General features: G+C 38.4%; 2 protein-coding genes across 3 annotated transcripts in view; one reads left to right on the plus strand and one right to left on the minus strand.

The window, feature by feature from the left end:
* LOC144956862 (tRNA (32-2'-O)-methyltransferase regulator THADA-like) overlaps positions 1-10,271 on the minus strand; it is a 29,836-nt gene extending 19,565 nt beyond the window's left edge. The window contains exons 1-3 of the mRNA XM_078887647.1: positions 10,193-10,271; positions 1,825-1,975; positions 273-403 (exon numbers count right to left, since the gene is read on the minus strand). Coding sequence (XP_078743773.1) covers positions 273-403; positions 1,825-1,890 — 197 coding nt within the window. The 5' untranslated portion in view covers positions 1,891-1,975; positions 10,193-10,271. The remainder of the gene's footprint in view (positions 1-272; positions 404-1,824; positions 1,976-10,192) is intronic.
* An 81-nt stretch (positions 10,272-10,352) lies between these two features.
* Positions 10,353-20,507, plus strand: part of LOC144956877 (WD repeat-containing protein 81-like) — a 50,323-nt gene continuing 40,168 nt past the window's right edge. For both annotated transcript variants that reach the window (XM_078887673.1, XM_078887682.1), the window contains exon 1: positions 10,353-10,537. In XM_078887673.1, coding sequence (XP_078743799.1) covers positions 10,430-10,537 — 108 coding nt within the window. In that variant the 5' untranslated portion in view covers positions 10,353-10,429. The remainder of the gene's footprint in view (positions 10,538-20,507) is intronic.

Genomic DNA, 20,507 nt, shown 5'->3' on the forward strand with positions numbered 1-20,507 from the left:
GATAGTGAAATGCTGGTACAAAAGAATAACAAAAAATAATGCAAATAATATAACCACAGAATGTCTGGGTCATTGAATAAGGTGCTGTAGCGAATCGAAAATATCTCATTTTTCCTCATTATTACAATATAAAAAAGGAGAAAAAAATAACAAAAATAACACCAACAACAAAGAGTAGGAGTAATTGATGGAACGATATAATAAAGAGAAAACTATCCAAGTTAAATGCTTTCCTGATGTAACTTTAAGAGAAGTGATTGAGAATGAGTTACCTTGATATCACTCGTTTTGCTTGAAATTTGCTAGGACATCTCAAATAAAATTTGATTAATGCCCCAAGTCCATTTATAAATTCCTCACATGATGGCTGCTTTCTCTCCAACTCCTTGAAATCTTCTAAAACCTGTAAAAACAAACAAACAAACAAAAAAGATATCAAATCAAAAAGTTTTGACTTTGGAATGATATGAAATACAACAGAACTTCCATAGATCTGTTCCTGTACCGTCCAATACCCTATAATCATTACAATAGGGGAAATGAAGGGGGTGGGGCGTGTCATCTGTATGTTAAGTGGAATATCTTTGAAATATGAAATTCAGTCCAATACTCATATTGGACTCCAGCCTTTTTGACTACTACTCTCAATTTCTAACTGCTAATGTTTTTTCAAATGTGTAATGTATGCGCGACATCACTGGATATGTTACAAATAAGATTAGCTTCTTGATCCTTTTTTAAGTAAGCTCTATATAATGGTTAAAATTCATTCACTAAGACCCTAGCTGTAACATCATCAAGAGTTGGTCTTAACATAAATAAAGCAAAAAAAAATAATAAAAAAATAAGTTTTTTAAGAATGGGAGCTACCGACAAAAAGCCAATAAAGATTTCATATGAAGCCCTAGAAGAGGTAATGACCTTCTCTTATCTGGGCAGTGTAATAGACAACTGGAGGTCTGGACAAGGATGTTGCATCAAAAATTGGTAAAGCCCATAAAGCCTTTCAAGTTCTGAAGAAAATTTGGACATCAAAAGACATCAGGGTCTTGACAAAACTAAGAATGTTTAATCCTATGGAGGACAACAAAAGACATCCCAAAAAATTACAGATTTTTATACACAAATGTCTAAGGATGATTTTGGGCATAAGGCAGATGGATAAAGTCAGAAATTAAGATTTTTTGGGAAGCTGCCAATCAAGAGCCTAAAACTATACAAATCAGAAAGAGGAAGTGGGGATGGATAGGCCATACACTTAGAAAACCTGTTTGTAGCATCGCAAGACCGGCTCTGACATGGGATCCCCATGGTGGAGGAGGCAAGGAGAGGCAGTTAGACATGGAAGCAGTTGGAGAAGACAGCTCAAGGAAGAGTCAAATGGCGAAGCATCATTGATGGCCTATGCTGTGACTTGGGGTAAGGGCTTAAGTCAAGTCCTATCCTCGTCTTGCTCATGACATAAGTAAAAATTAAAAAATATATTGCTTAAGTTATTGACTCCATATCAGTTTATTTTCTTGGTATTTTCGCCATTGAAAAAGGAACAACAAAAAAACACGGGACAAAGGATGACAAGGGAAATTATTGTCAAAGGAGTGACTTTCCAGCATCTTAATCTCTCTCTCTCTCTCTCTCTCTCTCTCTCTCCCTTCTCTCTCTCTCTCTCTCTCTCTCTCTCTCTCTCTCTCTCTCTCTCTCTCTCTATCTCTAACTCGAGACTCAGCACAATGATAATTTAACCCTTTCTCACTAAAACTGAGTTATAAGATAAACAACATACTTCATTGACCATATCAGCATAAGTCAAAATATTTGGCTTACCTTTTTGAAGGCTGTTAGAAAGTGTTTGTTGTCCTCTGGATGCAGGTTTTCTATCACTCTGTCCATACTCCAAATATTATATTACCTCTTGATCAAAGTCAAATCAACAGAACCTCACTGTTTGGTTAGTCTTGAAGTTGATACTTCAGTACTAGAAGAAGAGATAATGAGGAAGATCATGACTATGAATGATATGGTCAATATCATAGGTGGGAATTGAAAATCATGGTTTCAGAGGGAAAAGTGGATCCACCAAGCCAAGGACACAAAGCACCCACATTTTAAGGATGGGCAAGGGGTGCAAATAGTACACACTGTTTTCACTGATATTATCAAAATATATTTATAATCTATAGCAATAACAGCCAAAAAAAATATTTATTAATTAATTAATAAAAAATTAAATAAAAAATATTTAAAAAGAGAGAAAAGAGAAAGTGAAGATTGTATTGTGGTGGTGGTTAGGATTGATGGTTTGTTGCTGGTGGTAGTAGTGATAGTAATTATGATGATATGGTGGCGGTTGTGGTAGTGATGGTAGTCATGATGATGATGAAGATTTTTAAGAAGTGAAAATGTGATGTTATCTTGCCTCTAGAAGTATGAAAATTGTCGTACGCTTAGTCAATCTTATTGAAAATATATTTCCGATGATAAATCTGTAAAATTCGTCTCATATTTAAAATTATTGCATGGTTTTTGATGACAAAAATGCAATCATCATACAACAGAAATAAGCTGTTATCCAGGTAAAATTCTTGCCTGCTCTGATAATCATTGACCGTGACGTGACCCAAAGAGGCACGTGCTAGCAACTCTGCTGTAGGTATACTAAGTCATTAGGCTTAGTTGCCGTGAATACTTTGAATAAGCTTGTTAAGTCAGTTACATCATATTATATGCAGCAGCCTCTCAATAAATGATGCTGGTCTTCACAGTCGGGAGGAAGAGAAAGAAACTACCAAAAAAATCTAATATAGCAACCTGGTTGCTGGTAAAAACTGTAATAATACTATTACTCTGCTCCACATAGAGACCCGAAAGGCCTGAGTATAATTGTAGGCAGTTTAGTGAGCAGCAGCAGTGGCAGTCAAATTGTGACCCAAAGTTAGTCTATTTCTTCTCTTTGTGAAATCCGATATTAATAATATTGATATTTTAAAAATACCACTTGCTTTAATGTTATTTTATTTACCATCAAGTCATCAAGTTTCTTTCCCATGTGTTTAGATATGTTTGTTATAATTTGTATCCATATTCTAAAGGCCTTAGCCATAATAATTATTATGGTAAGAAGTTCTATTAGTTATAAATTTTGACACCCCCACACATTGAGAGAAGGGGGGGGGGGATTAAAATTATATTAATTGTCAGTTCAAATAATGTAATTGCTTTAAACCCAAAATGGTTCAGCAGAATTTTTAAAAGTATTAAAAGCCAGAACTTTCCTTCTAATTAAGATAAGGAATTTAATTTATTTGAACTTTGTTCAATCAACCATTTTATTAAAAAAATTTTTCATGCAATTAAATTGCCAGAGGTAAAAATAAACTCATTATATGTCATTACGCAACTCTCAAACCCTTTTTTATTCTCTATGTATTAAATCAAAGAGGGAAATTATTTGAAATTGTTTCAGTGAGATATTGGGGATAAATCCAAAAGTGATATTGTTTCTTACGTCTAGCCGAGGTTTAATTATGTAACATTTCTGTCATATTGTGTAATAATGTGTTATTTTGAAATCTTTATCTTCCTCTTTATTAATGTAAATGCAATGTCCTCGATAACATGAACAATTTGGTATATAGTATATAATAAGAACTCCATATCGACTGTTTTAACCATTGTTTATTAACAGCACACGATTTCGGTCACAACTTTCCAATGGTAATTTTGGGGTAGAAATCAGTCTGAAATCTCAGACTTTGAACTGCTGTAACTACATTTCTAATCAAGATAGAAACAAAATTCAAACTGTTTTGCCAGCTTCGTCATATGACATTGGTTTCAAGTGTGTGAGTTACATTTAGAATTTCTGCTAAACTCCCTACTAATCAATTGTCAGTCACTGACTGAAACTAAAAATTTGAGAGACTGTGACTGTATTGTCTGCCTGTGACACTGTGAGCAGCTTCTAAAGGTGCCCACACTACTATGTTATGACAATCGACCCAATCCAGCAAATTCTTTACCGCACTCACGCACAAATCGCAAACCCACCCGGAAGCTTCGTCAGCCTCAACACACTGTCGTGAACGGATTTCCCAATCTCATTCACGATGTACAAAATAAGGGAAAAGTTCAGAAAAAGTCTCCACCGAAGTGGGTGTTCTCCATATGTAGAGGACATATATGGGCGGTTAAAAAATGCTCTAGAGCACCTCGGGAATCGTCCCGGTCTAGCCTGATTCTTAAAACATACCAGAAGTATGGTGGATCGGATCTTCGAAGATGCTACGATAGGCAAAAATAGTATGTTGTCTGCTGAGAATAAGGCTGTGGTCAAGAGAAAGAATGAATGGTGTCGCGAGCTTTTAAAGGGTAGAAATGATGACGTCACGTTTACGCTGGAGAAGTGAACGAACACAACATGAAGATTACTCACAACAGCTCGATCGAGACACTGACAGTCATGTCATAACAAACACTTACAACAACAACAACAACATAACTAGAGAGGTGGGCCTTTGGCCTACCAACCTCCGCTGCACGTCCAACTCGCCTTGAGCATGCATTCACGTAAAATATAAAGATTTTTTTAAAAAACCTACCTCTGTTTCAAAAACTAGCATCTTTCAACTTTCTAAGAAACATTTTGATTTTTCAGAACTTTAGTTCGTTAAAAAAATACCGGCCAATCTGACCCGTTGGGTCGAATGAAAACAAAATTTTGTTGTTTACACGGTTCAAAGGAAATGCCGTAAATAAGCTTTCATGGACTTCCTGTGTGTTTTTATAGTGTCACGTGACCGTTTTGAGAAATTTGTCGTCTGCTACAAATAATTAGACCGGTAGGGGTAGATATTTTCGTTGGAGCAGAGAAAAAGTGAGTATTATTTCTTGGACTTGTAGAGAGGCCTAGGGTCCACCAGCAGACCAGTTGATTGAATGAAAGAGAAAAAAGCCTTTTTTATCCGCCGCCACCACCACCTTGAAAGAGTGGAGGGGGGGGGGGGGGGGGATGCATGCCGACGAGAGGGAGACGTGTCGATTGGTGACCTTGGTGACGTAAGAGCATCTCAAGGATGCTGGCAGTTGCAGTTGCAGGTGTTCTTAACCCCTTAACAGCGAAGCTAATTTTTTGCTTTTAGATAGTAGTTTGCTTTTATCTTTATTATTGTTAACGGGGAATACAGCGTTTCCACCAAGTGAGTAGTCAGACTATCGCAACTCGGACTTCAATTGTCTATAATAGTTTTGCCGTTACTTGTTTTTTGATGATAGAAGATTTGGTGTTAGGTCAAAGATCGAATTTCGCCGCTAAAAGGTTGCATTGCTACTGGGTTTGCTCTCCCCCCCCCCCCCCCACCCACTTTTTTTTTCTTCTTTTTTTTTCGCCTTAATATTGTTGATTGCTGCTATTTCCTTTTTTATGATTAGCAAGTGCTGTAGGAGTCTCACAGGATGCAGGAGTACTGCAATTAACCCTTTGCCAGTGACACTGATTTTTTTGTTTTTCAAATAATAGTCTTCATTTATATTATTTTTTAACGCAGAAAAAAAAACGTTTCCACCATAAGAGCAGTAAGAATATTGATAAAAAGCGCTTTGAGCACGTTGGGTGGATATTGCTCTATAGAAAGCTCAAGTTTTTAAATTGTAATTTGTTTTTTGTCTTTTGATGAAAACGGTAAGATTTTATTTTTGGTCCAAGTAAGATTGATATTCGCCTTTAAAAGGTTAAGTTGTTTTGTTTTTTCAGTTTTTTGTTTTGTTTTTCAAATGCGGATACGTTGCTTCTTCCTTTTTTTCCTCAACTGGCAAGCTATCGCTGTACTTACCCGCATGGCTTGCACACACAAAAGGATACATCTAGGTCACAATACCTTACATCGAGGTCACAAAATCAGACAACTAGGTCACACATCAAGACATCTCTGTTTCGTTTGTTCCAAGATAGCAAAACAAACCAGACGTCTTGGAGTTCGAAAGAGCTTTCCATAAAATATTTGATATTTGCAAGACCCCCAGAAACCAATTCCCTATACAGCTCTTGTGCACGGTTACTTATGACCTTGATTTCTTTCGTACCCACCCCCAGAATCCCACTTATTGTGTGTTATAGGCAGAACATAATAAATAGCTGGGCTGCCACATACGTGACTAAATTGGCCAAAGAGAGAATCTATACTTTGGCATTAGACACCCATTACCTGATGTCTTGGTTTTTAATCCTAGCCTAGTGAGAGAGAGAAAACAAAACAATCATACATGTATCTGCAAACAGCAGAACGTTTTCATTTTACATTGAGATGGGAAGGGGGAGGGATAACACTATGACAAGAGAGAGAGAGAGAGAGAGAGAGAGAGGAGAGAGAGAGAGAGAGAAGAGAGAGAGAGAGAGAGAGAGAGAGAGAGAGAGAGAGAGAGAAGAGAGGTGGGCGGGGGGATAGTAAGGGGAATGGGAAAAGATGAAAGAAACAATGGGTTGCCTGATGACGTAGATCAAAGGATTGTTACAGCGGTGTTCACGGTGCGTACTTCGTGATATTTTAACCTTTTACAGTGACACTGATTTTTTTTCTCCAGATTGCTTATGCAGAATAAATCGTTTCCACCAAGAGAACAGTAGTAAGAGTATATTTCGACTCGGGCTTCAATTAAACTATAAATCGCAAAGCTTGTCTTTTAATGATAACATTAAGACTAAGATCTGGAGTTTGGGTAGTGTAAGATGGAATCTCGCCATTAATGGTTAAAATTGTTTTGATTAAAAAAAAAATTCACACACACACACACACACGAGCAGAATGTTGCAACGGTAAACCGGTTTACGTGTACATAGATCCTGAGGCTAGATGCCCCGTAACCGTGTATGTAGGCACTCCCAAAAAAAAAAGGAAGAAAGAAAGAGACACACACACACATACTCACACACACACACACACACACACACACAGTCTCGCATCCTCTACGAACTAATTTTGCGCACCAATTTTTACTGCACTTATGCACCAAATTGCATACCTATCTAGGGACACTTTTTTCCGTATCTTTTCTCAATAAACTTTTTAAAAAACCTTTGTTTTGCGCGGCAGGCGGCTGGCACTAGGGGGCACCAACCACTGAATCAGACGAAAAACACACACGATTTAGCGAGGAATGAATCATGAAAATATTTAGGATATAATTTCAAACACAACTTTTGATATTCATCAAGGATTATCTAGAGAGCCTCGCCTTTGGCCGACCAACCTCCGCTGCACGTCCAACTCGCCTTGAGCATGCATTCACGTAAAATATAAAGATTTTTTTTTAAAACCTACCTCTGTTTCAAAACTAGCATCTTTCAGCTTTCTAAGAAACATTTTGATTTTTCAGAACTTTAGTTCGTTAAAAAAATACCGGCCAATCTGACCCGTTGAGTCGAATGAAAACGAAATTTTGTTGTTTACACGGTTCAAAGGAAATGCCGTAAATAAGCTTTCATGGACTTCCTGTGTTGTTTTTATAGTGTCACGTGACCGTTTTGAGAAATTTGTCGTCTGCTACAAATAATTAGACCGATAGGGGGTAGATATTTTCGTTGGAGCAGAGAAAAAGTGAGTATTATTTCTTGGACTTGTAGAGAGGCCTAGGGTCCACCAGCAGACCAGTTGATTGAATGAAAGAGAAAAAGGGCTTTTTTATCCGCCGCCACCACCACCTTGAAAGAGTGGAGGGGGGGGGGGGGGGGGGGTGCATGCCGACGAGAGGGAGACGTGTCGATTGGTGACCTTGGTGACGTCGAGCATCTCAAGGATGCTGGCAGTTGCAGTTGCAGGTGTTCTTAACCCCTTAACAGCGAAGCTAATTTTTTGCTTTTAGATAGTAGTTTGCTTTTATCTTTATTATTGTTAACGGGGAATACAGCGTTTCCACCAAGAGAGTAGTCAGACTATCGCAACTCGGACTTCAATTGTCTATAATAGTTTTGCCGTTACTTGTCTTTTGATGATAGAAGATTTGGTGTTAGGTCAAAGATCGAATTTCGCCGCTAAAAGGTTGCATTGCTACTGGGTTTGCTCCCCCCCCCCTTCCTCCTTTTTTTCTTCTTTTTTTTTTCAACTTAGTATTGTTGATTGCTATTTCCTTTTTTTATGATTAGCAAGTGCCGTAGGAGTCTCACAGGATGCAGGAGTACTGCAATTAACCCTTTGCCCGTGACATTGATTTTTTTTGTTTTCAAATAATAGTCGTCATTTATATTATTTTTTAACGCAGAAAAAAAAACGTTTCCACCATAAGAGCAGTAAGAATATTGATAAAAAGCGCTTTGAGCACGTTGGGTGGATATTGCCCTATATAAAAGCTCAAGTTTTTAAATTGTAATTTGTTTTTTGTCTTTTGATGAAAACGGTAAGATTTTATTTTTGGTCCAAGTAAGATTGATATTCGCCTTTAAAAGGTTAAGTTGTTTTGTATTTTTTTTCAGGTTTTTGCTTTTTTTCAAATGCCTAGTGAGAGAGAAAAAACAAAACAATCATACATGTATCTGCAAACAGCAGAACGTTTTCATTTTACAATGAGATGGGAAGGGGAAGGGATAACACTATGACAAGAGAGAGAGAGAGAGAGAGAGAGAGAGAGAGAGAGAGAGGAGAGAGAGAGAGAGAGAGAGAGAGAGAGAGAGAGAGAGAGAGATGGGCGGGGGAATGGGGGATAGTAAGGGGGAATGGGAAAAGATGAAAGAAACAATGGGTTGCCTGATGACGTAGATCAAAGGATTGTTACAGCGGTGTTCACGGTGCGTACTTCGTGAAATTTTAACCTTTTACAGTGACACTGATTTTTTTCTCCAGATTGCTTATGCAGAATAGATCGTTTCCACCAAGAGAGCAGTATTAAGAGTATATTTCGACTCGGGCTTCAATTAAACTATAAATCGCAAAGCTTGTCTTTTAATGATAACATTAAGACTAAGATCTGGAGTTTGGGGAGTGTAAGATGGAATCTCGCCATTAATGGTTAAAATTGTTTTTATTTTTTTTTAAATAACACACACACACACACACACACACACACACACACACGAGCGCGCGCGGTCACGACAGCGAGGACCATCTATTGCTTGTGTTGCAACGGTAAACCAGTTTACGTGTACGTAGATCCTGAGGCTAGATGCCCCGTTACCGTGTACGTAGGCACTCCCAAAAAAAAAAAAAAAAGAAAGAGACACACACACACATACACACGCACACACACACAGTCTCGCATCCGCTACGCACTAATTTTGCGCACCAATTTTTACTGCACTAATGCACCAAATTGCATACCTATCTAGGGACACTTTTTTCCGTATCTTTTTCTCAATAAACTTTTTAAAAAACCTTTGTTTTGCGCGGCAGGCGGCAGGTGGCAGGGCACTTGGCACTAGGGGGCACCAACCATTGGACAGACGAAAAAAAAACACGATTTCGCGAGGAATGACTCATGAAAATATTTAGGATATAATTTCAAACACAACTTTTGATATTCATCAAGGATTATCTAGTACCGAATGTTTTTTGATAGAAAACAAATGTATCTTCAAATCTAAACTGCTTTTGACGGTAAGCGGTAAGTTTTTTATTTATTTTTCTGTCCAAACGAATGATTTGTCCTGGTATAGAAGCTAAGTATTGGTAACACCGGCGCAGCTCTCTAGTACCGAATGTTTTTTGATAGAAAACAAATGTATCTTCAAATCTAAACTGCTTTTGACGGTAAGCGGTAAGTTTTTTATTTATTTTTCTGTCCAAACGAATGATTTGTCCTGGTATAGAAGCTAAGTATTGGTAACACCGGCGCAGCTCTCTATAAATAAACCTATCACAATAATCAGTTACATAAAATCTTCCCCACAACACCGTTCAACTATCTGCTCCGCGGTTTCGGGCTCGTTACCACAACGGCTACATATTCATATTGGACAGGTGGAAAGATCCCACTGATGAAGCGATTTTGCCGCTAGGCAGGTTCTCGACCGAAGCCTATTCGCTGCCACTGCCACCAAGTGCCTCTTCTTGGTGGAGTGAGTAGATAGTGACAAATAATGCTTGTAATTTTAATTTAAATGAGCTCTTAATTTGTAGTGACCTTCTACCTATGCCTTGTGATAAACAAATAGTGGTGGTTTTTTTTTTTTTAAAAGCCAGAAACAAACAGAAACACACAAAAAACGTACTTATACAATACTGCAAGTGCATTGGTTATACGGTTGTCTTGTGTACATGCAGGGGGCAGACATGTTCGCCAATAATTCTAACTCATAATTTAAAGAGTTCCTAATCATGTGGTAACGTTTTTTGCTCGGTGCATGAAAAGACTTCCGTTTTTATTTCTTTTCACATGATAAAGATGACTTCCGTCAACAAAGATAAGTGAGAATGAAAGGGAAAATAACTTGAAAAACATCCCAAAAATGTACGACATGGAATCTCTACCCGATGTCCTGAAAAGTGCATGTGACTGTCTTCACTTACATCAAAATGCGTGCCAACTTTTGTCAAAAAATCGCTTAGTTTGTTTGGTAGGTGCAGTTTTGATAATCTGGTGAAGCACCCAGGCCCAGACTCTCCCCAGTAGGTAGTTGCATGAAAATTTGAGATTGCAGCAATTGTTTTCAAAATAGTCTCATGCTATTCTGCAAGAAATACACTTTTCAATGGTACCAAAATTATGACAATGTGACAATTAGAACCAAGTTACGGGATTATTAGTCCGCAAAAGTGGACCAAAATACTTAATATAATTTAAGAGGAAAAAAGAAACTAAAACTGTGACCAGAGAGCAACCGAAAAGCGGGGGAAATGGAAAATCACGGTTATTTGGGGTGGAATACATATAAAAACCATATATCAAAATGATCGCAAAGGAAAGACGAAGCAAATTTTTAAAAATTAAATGATTATTATGCAATATTATGCAACGTCATGCAATTACATAACCCTAGAAAATGAAAAAAAAAGACGCGAGGAACGGATAATAACTTTAAAAACAGATTTGAGGGTGGTCTTCTTCCAGAGCATGCTTACAATACTATGGCTATGATTAATTTTGAACACAAAAATTGTTAAAACAAGAGGAAAGGAGCGTAAACGTATGAATTTAGACACTAAAGTTGTGTCCTTGGGGAAGGCACTTAATATTTGGCATTGGCAAATGAGCAACAGACGAAAGATGACTGGTATTCGGAGAGAAGAAAAAAAAAAAACAAAAAACAATGAACAGGGCTAGAAATAAAGTTGAACAAGTGTCAGTAAATGCAACTTGCAAATGTACTGCCCAATGTTTTTGCATCCTTGGACAAGACATTGGGCACCAACAGTACTCGGGAGAAACAAGCTTGCCGCTTTATATATGCAAACATGGTCAGTGATAAAAATGCAAAATTAAAAACAAGAACTACATAAGAGTGGTAGAGAAAACTTAACCTGAAAATGCAAAATTGAATATTACGTAACATATTACATAATAACAAACAATAAGCCGATAAATACCGACACTTTGCAAACTTTCTGCAACATAGGCATGTCATATATCAAACTGAACATCTCGAAGAGATGTATCATATGACTAACTATTAAACTACATTAAAATTGAAATGAACTTTAGAAAATTTGATAATTGCTTTGCATTCAACATCACTAAGAGAACAGATTAAAGGGTACTCACGTACTGACTCGCTTAAATCCATAAGATGGCTGATATGTGGCAAAAGACAGAAGACAACAAAATCTAGGCACTCTGGGTTGTTGGCTGCATGGAATGTAGACACAGGCAATATCCAGGTAATGATACTGAATAAATACATCGAAGTCCAAGCAATGATACAGAAGTAGTTGGGGGAGACTGACGATCGAATTCATGTTGTTACTTCAATTTCATATTTAAAATACAAGGCAGATTATTGGAGCTGGGGGAGGCAGTCGACGGGAGTTGGAGGTGGCAGACAATCAAATTCATGTCGTTATTTCAGTCTCATATTTAAAAATACAAGACAGACGACTGGAGTTAGAGGCGGCAGACGACTGGAGTTGGGAGGGGGCAGACAATCAAATTCATGTTGTTATTTCAATTTCATATTTAAAAATACAAGGCGGATTATTGGAGCTGGAGGAGGCAGATGACGGGAGTTGGAGGTGGCAGACAATCAAATTCATGTTGTTATTTCAATCTCATATTTAGAAATACAAGGCAGATTATTGGAGCTGGAGGCGGCAGACGACGGGAGTTGGAGGTGGCAGACAATCAAATTCATGTTGTTATTACAATTTCATATATTCAAAAATACAAGGCAGATTATAGGAGCTGGAGGTGGCAGACAATCAAATTCATGTTGTTATTTCAATCTCATATTTAAAAATACAAGACAGACGACTGGAGTTCGAGACGGCAGACGACGGGAGTTGGAGGTGGCAGACAATCAAATTCATGTTGTTATTCAATTTCATATTTAAAAATACAAGGCAGATTATTGGAGCGGGAGGAGGCAGACAATCAAATTCATGTTGTTATTTCAATCTCATATTTAAAAATACAAGACAGACGACAGGAGTTAGAGGCGGCAGACGACGGGAGTTGGAGGTGGCAGACAATCAAATTCATGTTGTTATTTCAATTTCATATATAAAAATACAAGGCAGATTATTGGAGCTGGAGGAGGCAGACGACTGGAGTTGGAGGTGGCAGACAATCAAATTCATGTTGTTATTTCAATCTCATATTTAAAAATACAAGACAGACGACTGGAGTTCGAGGCGGCAGACGACGGGAGTTGGAGGTGGCAGACAATCAAATTCATATTGTTATTTCAATTTCATATTTAAAAATACAAGGCAGGAAATGAAACATGAAAATGTGGTGTCATAATGAACGTCTGACTCTGAAAACAAAAAAAGTACTTCGATTATGATTAAATCAACAAAATTAAAAGTTATATAATAATTTTTGTTGTGGTAAAGAGTAAAGTAATGATGAAAAAAAAACTGAATTCGCGAATCATGACTCATTGAAATATTTAGATAGAATTCAAACAAAATTTGATATTACATCAAGGCTTACTCTAGACCAATATAGAAAACAAATGATTTAAAATAAACTCTTGAGGTAAGCGTAAGTTTTTATTTTTTCTGTAACGAATGCCTGTTAAAAAGTATTGTACAGGTTTCTATACATTCTTCTTGATAAAAATTAAAATCTAAAATTATGGGAAGCGGTAGTTTTTATCTTTTTTTTCAGCAATTATTTGTCTTGAAGCTAGTATTTAACAGGTCGACATAAAAAACCTATCATAGTAACAGACATAATCTTCCCCACAAACTCGGTCAACATCAGGCATCCGGGTTGGGCTCGTCGCCAACTGTCATAACATTCATATTGGAAGTTTAAAGTCCACTAGAAGCGATGCGCTGTTCTCGCCAGCCATTCGCTGCACCACCAAGTGCCTCATTGGAGTGAGTGGATAGTGACAATAATCTTGAAATTAATTAAAAATAGGTAATATTTAATGATTAACAATGTTTTAAAAATGAAGAAACAACTACCAAAATTTTCAAACAGTCTGGATCTGAACAAAGAATGTTACGTGAATTAAATCTGAATAACGCGCCTGATTGTGGCGTTTCTCTCATGTAAAAGATGACCTGATAGTGACGAAAAATTAGTGCAAGAAAGGGAATCAACTGCAACATCAAAGTACACTATGTTCACCGATGTAAAAGTGCAATGTTTCACTACACAAGCGCCGTCAAATCGCTTATTTCGGGGGCTTGATAATCGGTAGCCCAGGCGATGACTCCTCCCCAGTCCCAGTCCTCGGTCCTCACTCAAACTCAAGACTGATTCCCATCATTGACTTTGCCTCTCATTGCCATTTTGAGGATAATAACATGTTATTTCTTCTTGACATCTGGCTCTCACCAGTTCTGTATTGATTGAAAACTTGCAAGGATTGCTAATAGTAATAGTAGTGCCACCACAGTTTAGGTTAGTTTAGTAAAGGCAAAGGCTTACATATAGTAGTTAGGCAGTGTCTACGTACACGATAGCCTGGCACCTAGCCCCAGAATCTACGTACACGGTAGGCTTGCACCTAGCCCCAGAATCTACGTACACGGTAGGCTTGCACCTAGCCCCAGAATCTACGTACAGGGTTACCGGGCTGGGCTGCCACATGCGTGACTAAATTGGCCAAAGAGAGAATCTATTCTTTTGCATTAGTAGACACCTATTACAATTACCCGATGTCTTGGTTTTTAATCCTAGCCTAATGAGAGAGAAATAAAAAACAATCACACATGTATCTGCAAACAGCAGAACGTTTTCATTTTACAATGAGATGGGAAGAGAGAGAGAGAGAGAGAGAGATGGGCGGGGGGATGGGGGGATAGTAAAGGGGAATGGGAAAAGATGAAAGAAACAATGGGTTGCCTGATGACGTAGATCAAAGGATTGTTACAGAGGTGTTCACGGAGCGTACTTCGTGAAATTTTAACCTTTTACAGTGAAACTGATTTTTTTCCCACATTGCTTATGTAGAATAAATCGTTTCCACCAAGAGAGCAGTAGTAAAGAGTATATTTCGACTCGGGCTTCAATTAAACTATAAATCGCAAGGCTTGTCTTTTAAGGATAACATTAAGAAAAAGATCTGGAGTTTGGGGAGTGTAAGATGGAATCTCGCCATTAATGGTTAAAATGTTTTGATTAAAAAAAAAATTAACACACACACACACACACACACACACACGAGTGCGCGCGCGGCCACGACAGCGAGGACCATCTATTGCTTGTGTTGCAACGGTAAACCAGTTTACGTGTACGTAGATCCTGAGGCTAGATGCCCATTACCGTGTACGTAGGCACCTCCAAAAAAAAAAAGAGGCACACACACACACCCTAGAAAGAGGAGCTACGACACACACACACACAGAGTCTCGCATCTGCTACGACTACGAACTAATTTTGCGCACCAATTTTTACTGCATTTATGCACCAAATTGCATACCTATCTAGGGACACCTTTTTCCGTATCTTTTTCTCAATAAACTTTTTAAAAAACCTTTGGTTTTTTTTGCGATGGCACCTTGAAAACAGACGTAAGCCTCCACGATTTCACGAAGAATGAATCATGAAAAAATTTACGATATGATTTTAAACACAACTTTTGAAATTCATCAAGGATTGTCTAGTACCGAATAATTTTTGATAGAAAACAAATGCATCTTCAAAGCTAAACTGCTTTTAATAGTAAGCGTTAAGTTTTTTAAAAATTTTTCTGTCCAAACGAATGATTGGTAAGGATAAAGAAGCTAAGTATTGGTAACCCCGGCGCAGCTCTCTACATAAATGGATACTGTAAATCATTATCCTTGACTACAATACGAGTCACTCAAGACGATACTTCTTTTCAAAATTCGTGCTGACTTCCTGACCCCTTACCTTACCGGTGCCCACTTCCACTTACCTTGTACGTAGATTCTGGGCTAGGTGTCCGGTTACCTTGTACGTATATTACTGGGGCTAGGTGCAAGGCTACCGTGTACGTAGACACTCTGTTATAGTTATAGTAATATAGAAGTCGAAGTGCTTATTGGCACTATTTGCAGTAGTAGAAGCGCTCTCCCGTATCTGAAAATTAGTTTTTGTCCCTCACTGATCACAACACTATTTTCTGTTCAAAATGGCGTGTTGTCGAATGACTTGAAGTTGAATGGAGTGTTTTAGTTTGAGAAGGAAAGAAAAGGAGGGATGATTGAAAAATGAAACATTTTGTGTGACTGAGAATTGAGATTTTGAACGAACGTTTCAACTTTTCCTTCAAGTCTGAAACTTGACAAGATTGTGTTTAGGTTTTTGTTACCCAAATTCAATCCATGAAAATTACCCATCCCCACCTCTCCGACTTGATCATTCGTTCACATCTTGAAATCTAGCAGCTTATCTGTCAGATAACTTTACTAAGAATTGTTCTGTCCCCGTTTATTGTATTAATTACAGTTAAATATATTTTATAAAGTTCCAGGAATCTCTCTCTCTCTCTCTCTCTCTCTCTCTCTCTCTCTCTCTCTCTCTCTCTCTCTCTCTCTCTCTCTCTCTCTCTCTCTCTCATCATTACTACCACTACCACAGCAACCACATCGTTACCAAAACTACAGCAACTGCCACCACCTTTACATCATCATCACCCACCTGGTCATCACCGCTACCACTGCCACTACTACAATCACAACTATCACTACCACTACCACAGCTACCACATCATTATCAAAACTACACCCAGAGCTGAGAATCTTCCGCCTAAAGGCGGATTTCCGCCTAAATGGTGGTTTATCTCCGCCCATCACCATCACTATTCCGCCTTTTAAAAAGACTCACGACAACCACTACATCAACATCCTTATCACCACTACTTTTACAACCACCACCTGTACTACAACAACCATCACATCATCATTCCTATCACCATCACTACTACAACCACCACCACATCATCATCCCTACCACCACCACCACTACAGCTACAACCACTACTACTACAACTACCATCACATCATCATCCCTACCACCACTACTACAACAACCACCACCACATCATCATTCCTACTACCAATACAACTACATCCTCCTCTGTACTCATCACTACATTCACTTTGAGCGCTCTCTCTCTCTCTCTCTCTCTCTCTCTCTCTCTCTCTCTCTCTCTCTCTCTCTCTCTCTCTCTCTCTCTCTCTCTCTCTCTCTATCTGTCTCACACACACACACATCAGTAAAGTGCACCCGTTCTTTAGCCTCGATAATTTTTCACTTTTCATCTTCATGTACTTAACAATGATACACACACACACACACACACACACACACACACACACACACACACACAGAGGATTCAATTAAAACGTTAATTTCCTGGCAATTGTCAACATGAAACATACGTTAACTTAATATTTACGATTAACAAATAAAGCACATACTTACCTAATAATAAAGTTCACTAAGTACTTTAACCTCGGTTAGTTTTTCACTTTAATCTTTCTGTACCTATCACTATATTTACTTTGAGCGGTCTCTCTCTCTCTCTCTCTCTCTGTCTGTCTCTCTGTCTGTCTCTCTCTCACTCACACACACACACACACACACACACACACCTGGGTGGGGTTCCTGACCTCCCATAGTGGGCAAGGAGGTACATACTATTCTTCTATCCCCTTATATCTGTTTTCCAACATGCTTTCTGTCTTTGTCTTGGAATGAGATTACTTGGTTTTGTCCTGGCCCTGACCAGAGTCCTAACTGGAAAGGAAACAGTCAAATGCACAGTTATTGTTTTGGGAGATGATATGTTTTTCCTTGTTAATCATCTCTCTGTTATGTATTATTATATTTGTTATTTTGAATGTATAATGTAAGCATTTGAGTGTATTCCTCTTTGTGCCCGGATGAGACTTATAGGTGATCTCAAACTAATTAGATTGGTGGTATGCTCTTGGAATCTACATCTGGTCCCTTTTTGTTTCCTTCCCCTATGTCTTACTTTTTCTTGGGTGCTTTAATTGTAATTCTAGAACTTTTTACTATCCCATTTCCATCCTTTTTACTGGCGCTGATATGACCTAAATGTGTTGCAAGCGCCGTAAACCATTAAAAACAAACAAAAACACACACTATCTTTCCTTCTGTCAGACAAACCTAAATCTATAAAGTGGATCATATCCTTTTCACATCAGCCATCATTCTCTCTTTTCACCTTCAAGTACACACCTTATCACCACCACTATCATCATCATCACTGCCACTACTACTACAAGCACCACCATCGCCACACCATCATTTCATGAAGCACCACCATTACTACAACCACCTCCACCACATCATCATCATCACCATCATTGCCACCACCACTACATCATCGCAACACTATCACCATGAAAACAACAATCACTACCACATCCTTACCACCACTACTACAACCTCCTCAAACACAATAATATCACCACCAAGATATGAAGTGAATAGAAAAGTGCCAGAAGACAATAGAGAATAAAATTTTTTTCGCGGCGGTGGTGGGGTTTGAACCTGCGACCTTATTGGTACGACAACTCCGCCTGGCAGGTGAGAGCGTGGCTCTACCGTGTGAGCTATCCACGAACACAAAAATATTCGTTTCAAACTCAAAGTCATTACTAGATCCCTCTCTCACCCACTTCTTGAGACCGCCGATTCGTTCGTACACCACCATCGCGAATAATTTTGACCAGCAGTTAAGCTTAATAGCCAATATTCTCAACACAAACATATAACATAGAAACGATTGAGACATTGAGTATGCTCCGGTGTATGGGGTGAATTTTTAATTCAGAAAAGTGAGTGGAGCAGGCACTTATGTTGGTAACAACAAGATATGAAGTGAATAGAAAAGTGCCAGAAGACAATAGAGAATAAAATTTTTTTCGCGGCGGTGGTGGGGTTTGAACCTGCGACCTTATTGGTACGACAACTCCGCCTGGCAGGTGAGAGCGTGGCTCTACCGTGTGAGCTATCCACGAACACAAAAATATTCGTTTCAAACTCAAAGTCATTACTAGATCCCTCTCTCACCCACTTCTTGAGACCGCCGATTCGTTCGTACACCACCATCGCGAATAATTTTGACCAGCAGTTAAGCTTAATAGCCAATATTCTCAACACAAACATATAACATAGAAACGATTGAGACATTGAGTATGCTCCGGTGTATGGGGTGAATTTTTAATTCAGAAAAGTGAGTGGAGCAGGCACTTATGTTGGTAACAACAAGATATGAAGTGAATAGAAAAGTGCCAGAAGACAATAGAGAATAAAATTTTTTTCGCGGCGGTGGTGGGGTTTGAACCTGCGACCTTATTGGTACGACAACTCCGCCTGGCAGGTGAGAGCGAATCGGCGGTCTCAAGAAGTGGGTGAGAGAGGGATCTAGTAATGACTTTGAGTTTGAAACGAATATTTTTGTGTTCGTGGATAGCTCACACGGTAGAGCCACGCTCTCACCTGCCAGGCGGAGTTGTCGTACCAATAAGGTCGCAGGTTCAAACCCCACCACCGCCGCGAAAAAAATTTTATTCTCTATTGTCTTCTGGCACTTTTCTATTCACTTCATATCTTGTTGTTACCAACATAAGTGCCTGCTCCACTCACTTTTCTGAATTAAAAATTCACCCCATACACCGGAGCATACTCAATGTCTCAATCGTTTCTATGTTATATGTTTGTGTTGAGAATATTGGCTATTAAGCTTAACTGCTGGTCAAAATTATTCGCGATGGTGGTGTACGAACGAATCGGCGGTCTCAAGAAGTGGGTGAGAGAGGGATCTAGTAATGACTTTGAGTTTGAAACGAATATTTTTGTGTTCGTGGATAGCTCACACGGTAGAGCCACGCTCTCACCTGCCAGGCGGAGTTGTCGTACCAATAAGGTCGCAGGTTCAAACCCCACCACCGCCGCGAAAAAAATTTTATTCTCTATTGTCTTCTGGCACTTTTCTATTCACTTCATATCTTGTTGTTACCAACATAAGTGCCTGCTCCACTCACTTTTCTGAATTAAATATCACCACCACCACTTCTGCAACCACCACAACCACATGCATTATCATTACTGCCACCACTACAACAGCCGCCATCATATCATTATTACCACCACACCTACCATTCATTTTAATATTTTATTCGTCATAAATTGGTTTTGGAACTTTACTTGATTTGAAACAAGGGGTATTAGGATGATTATATATCTCAATAGATTATAGTTTGTTTCCAGAAATTCCTGTTTAAGCATTGAAGTTGTTCGGAATTGTTTCTGAAATTTACGTGAGCCAAATTTTAAGTTGGCGTCTCTAGTCAACTTGAAACAAGGGATGTGGGCATTAGTGAATCTGTGAATACCGGAGATGTATGTGGCGACTACCAATACTACTACAACCATCATCACATCATCATCCTTACCACAACTACGACAACCACCACCACATCATTATCCCTACCACTACCATTACGACAACCACCATGTTATAATTGCACTTTCAGTTTTTGAAATTCCTCCGAGTTATATCCGAAATTGCTGGGAGACACATTTTGGATTGCATCACAATAACTTTTAATGAAATTTAAATTTATAGGTTATTTTTGCATGGATGGTTCTTGATCTAGCGCTGAAAAATTTCCTCCTTTTTAGTGACCAGTCATTCTCACCCCTGACACCAAACGTCACCACCATTACATCATACTACCACTACTACTACATCATCACCACCACCATCACTACGCAACAACAGACACATTGTCATCGCCAACGAAATGCAAAATAATAGTAATAGTGATAATTTTAAAAAATTCATTAAAAATAATATAATAAAATAATATATAAAATAATAATAATAATAATAATAATAATAATAATAATAATAATAAGGTAGTTTATTAAAATTTTTCACCCAGTAATCTATACAATAAAGATCTAGA

The sequence above is a fragment of the Berghia stephanieae genome, chromosome 1, assembly GCF_034508935.2.
Source record: "Berghia stephanieae isolate SIO BIC M18660-M18661 chromosome 1, UCSD_Bste_1.3, whole genome shotgun sequence".
Lineage (NCBI taxonomy): Eukaryota > Metazoa > Mollusca > Gastropoda > Nudibranchia > Aeolidiidae > Berghia > Berghia stephanieae.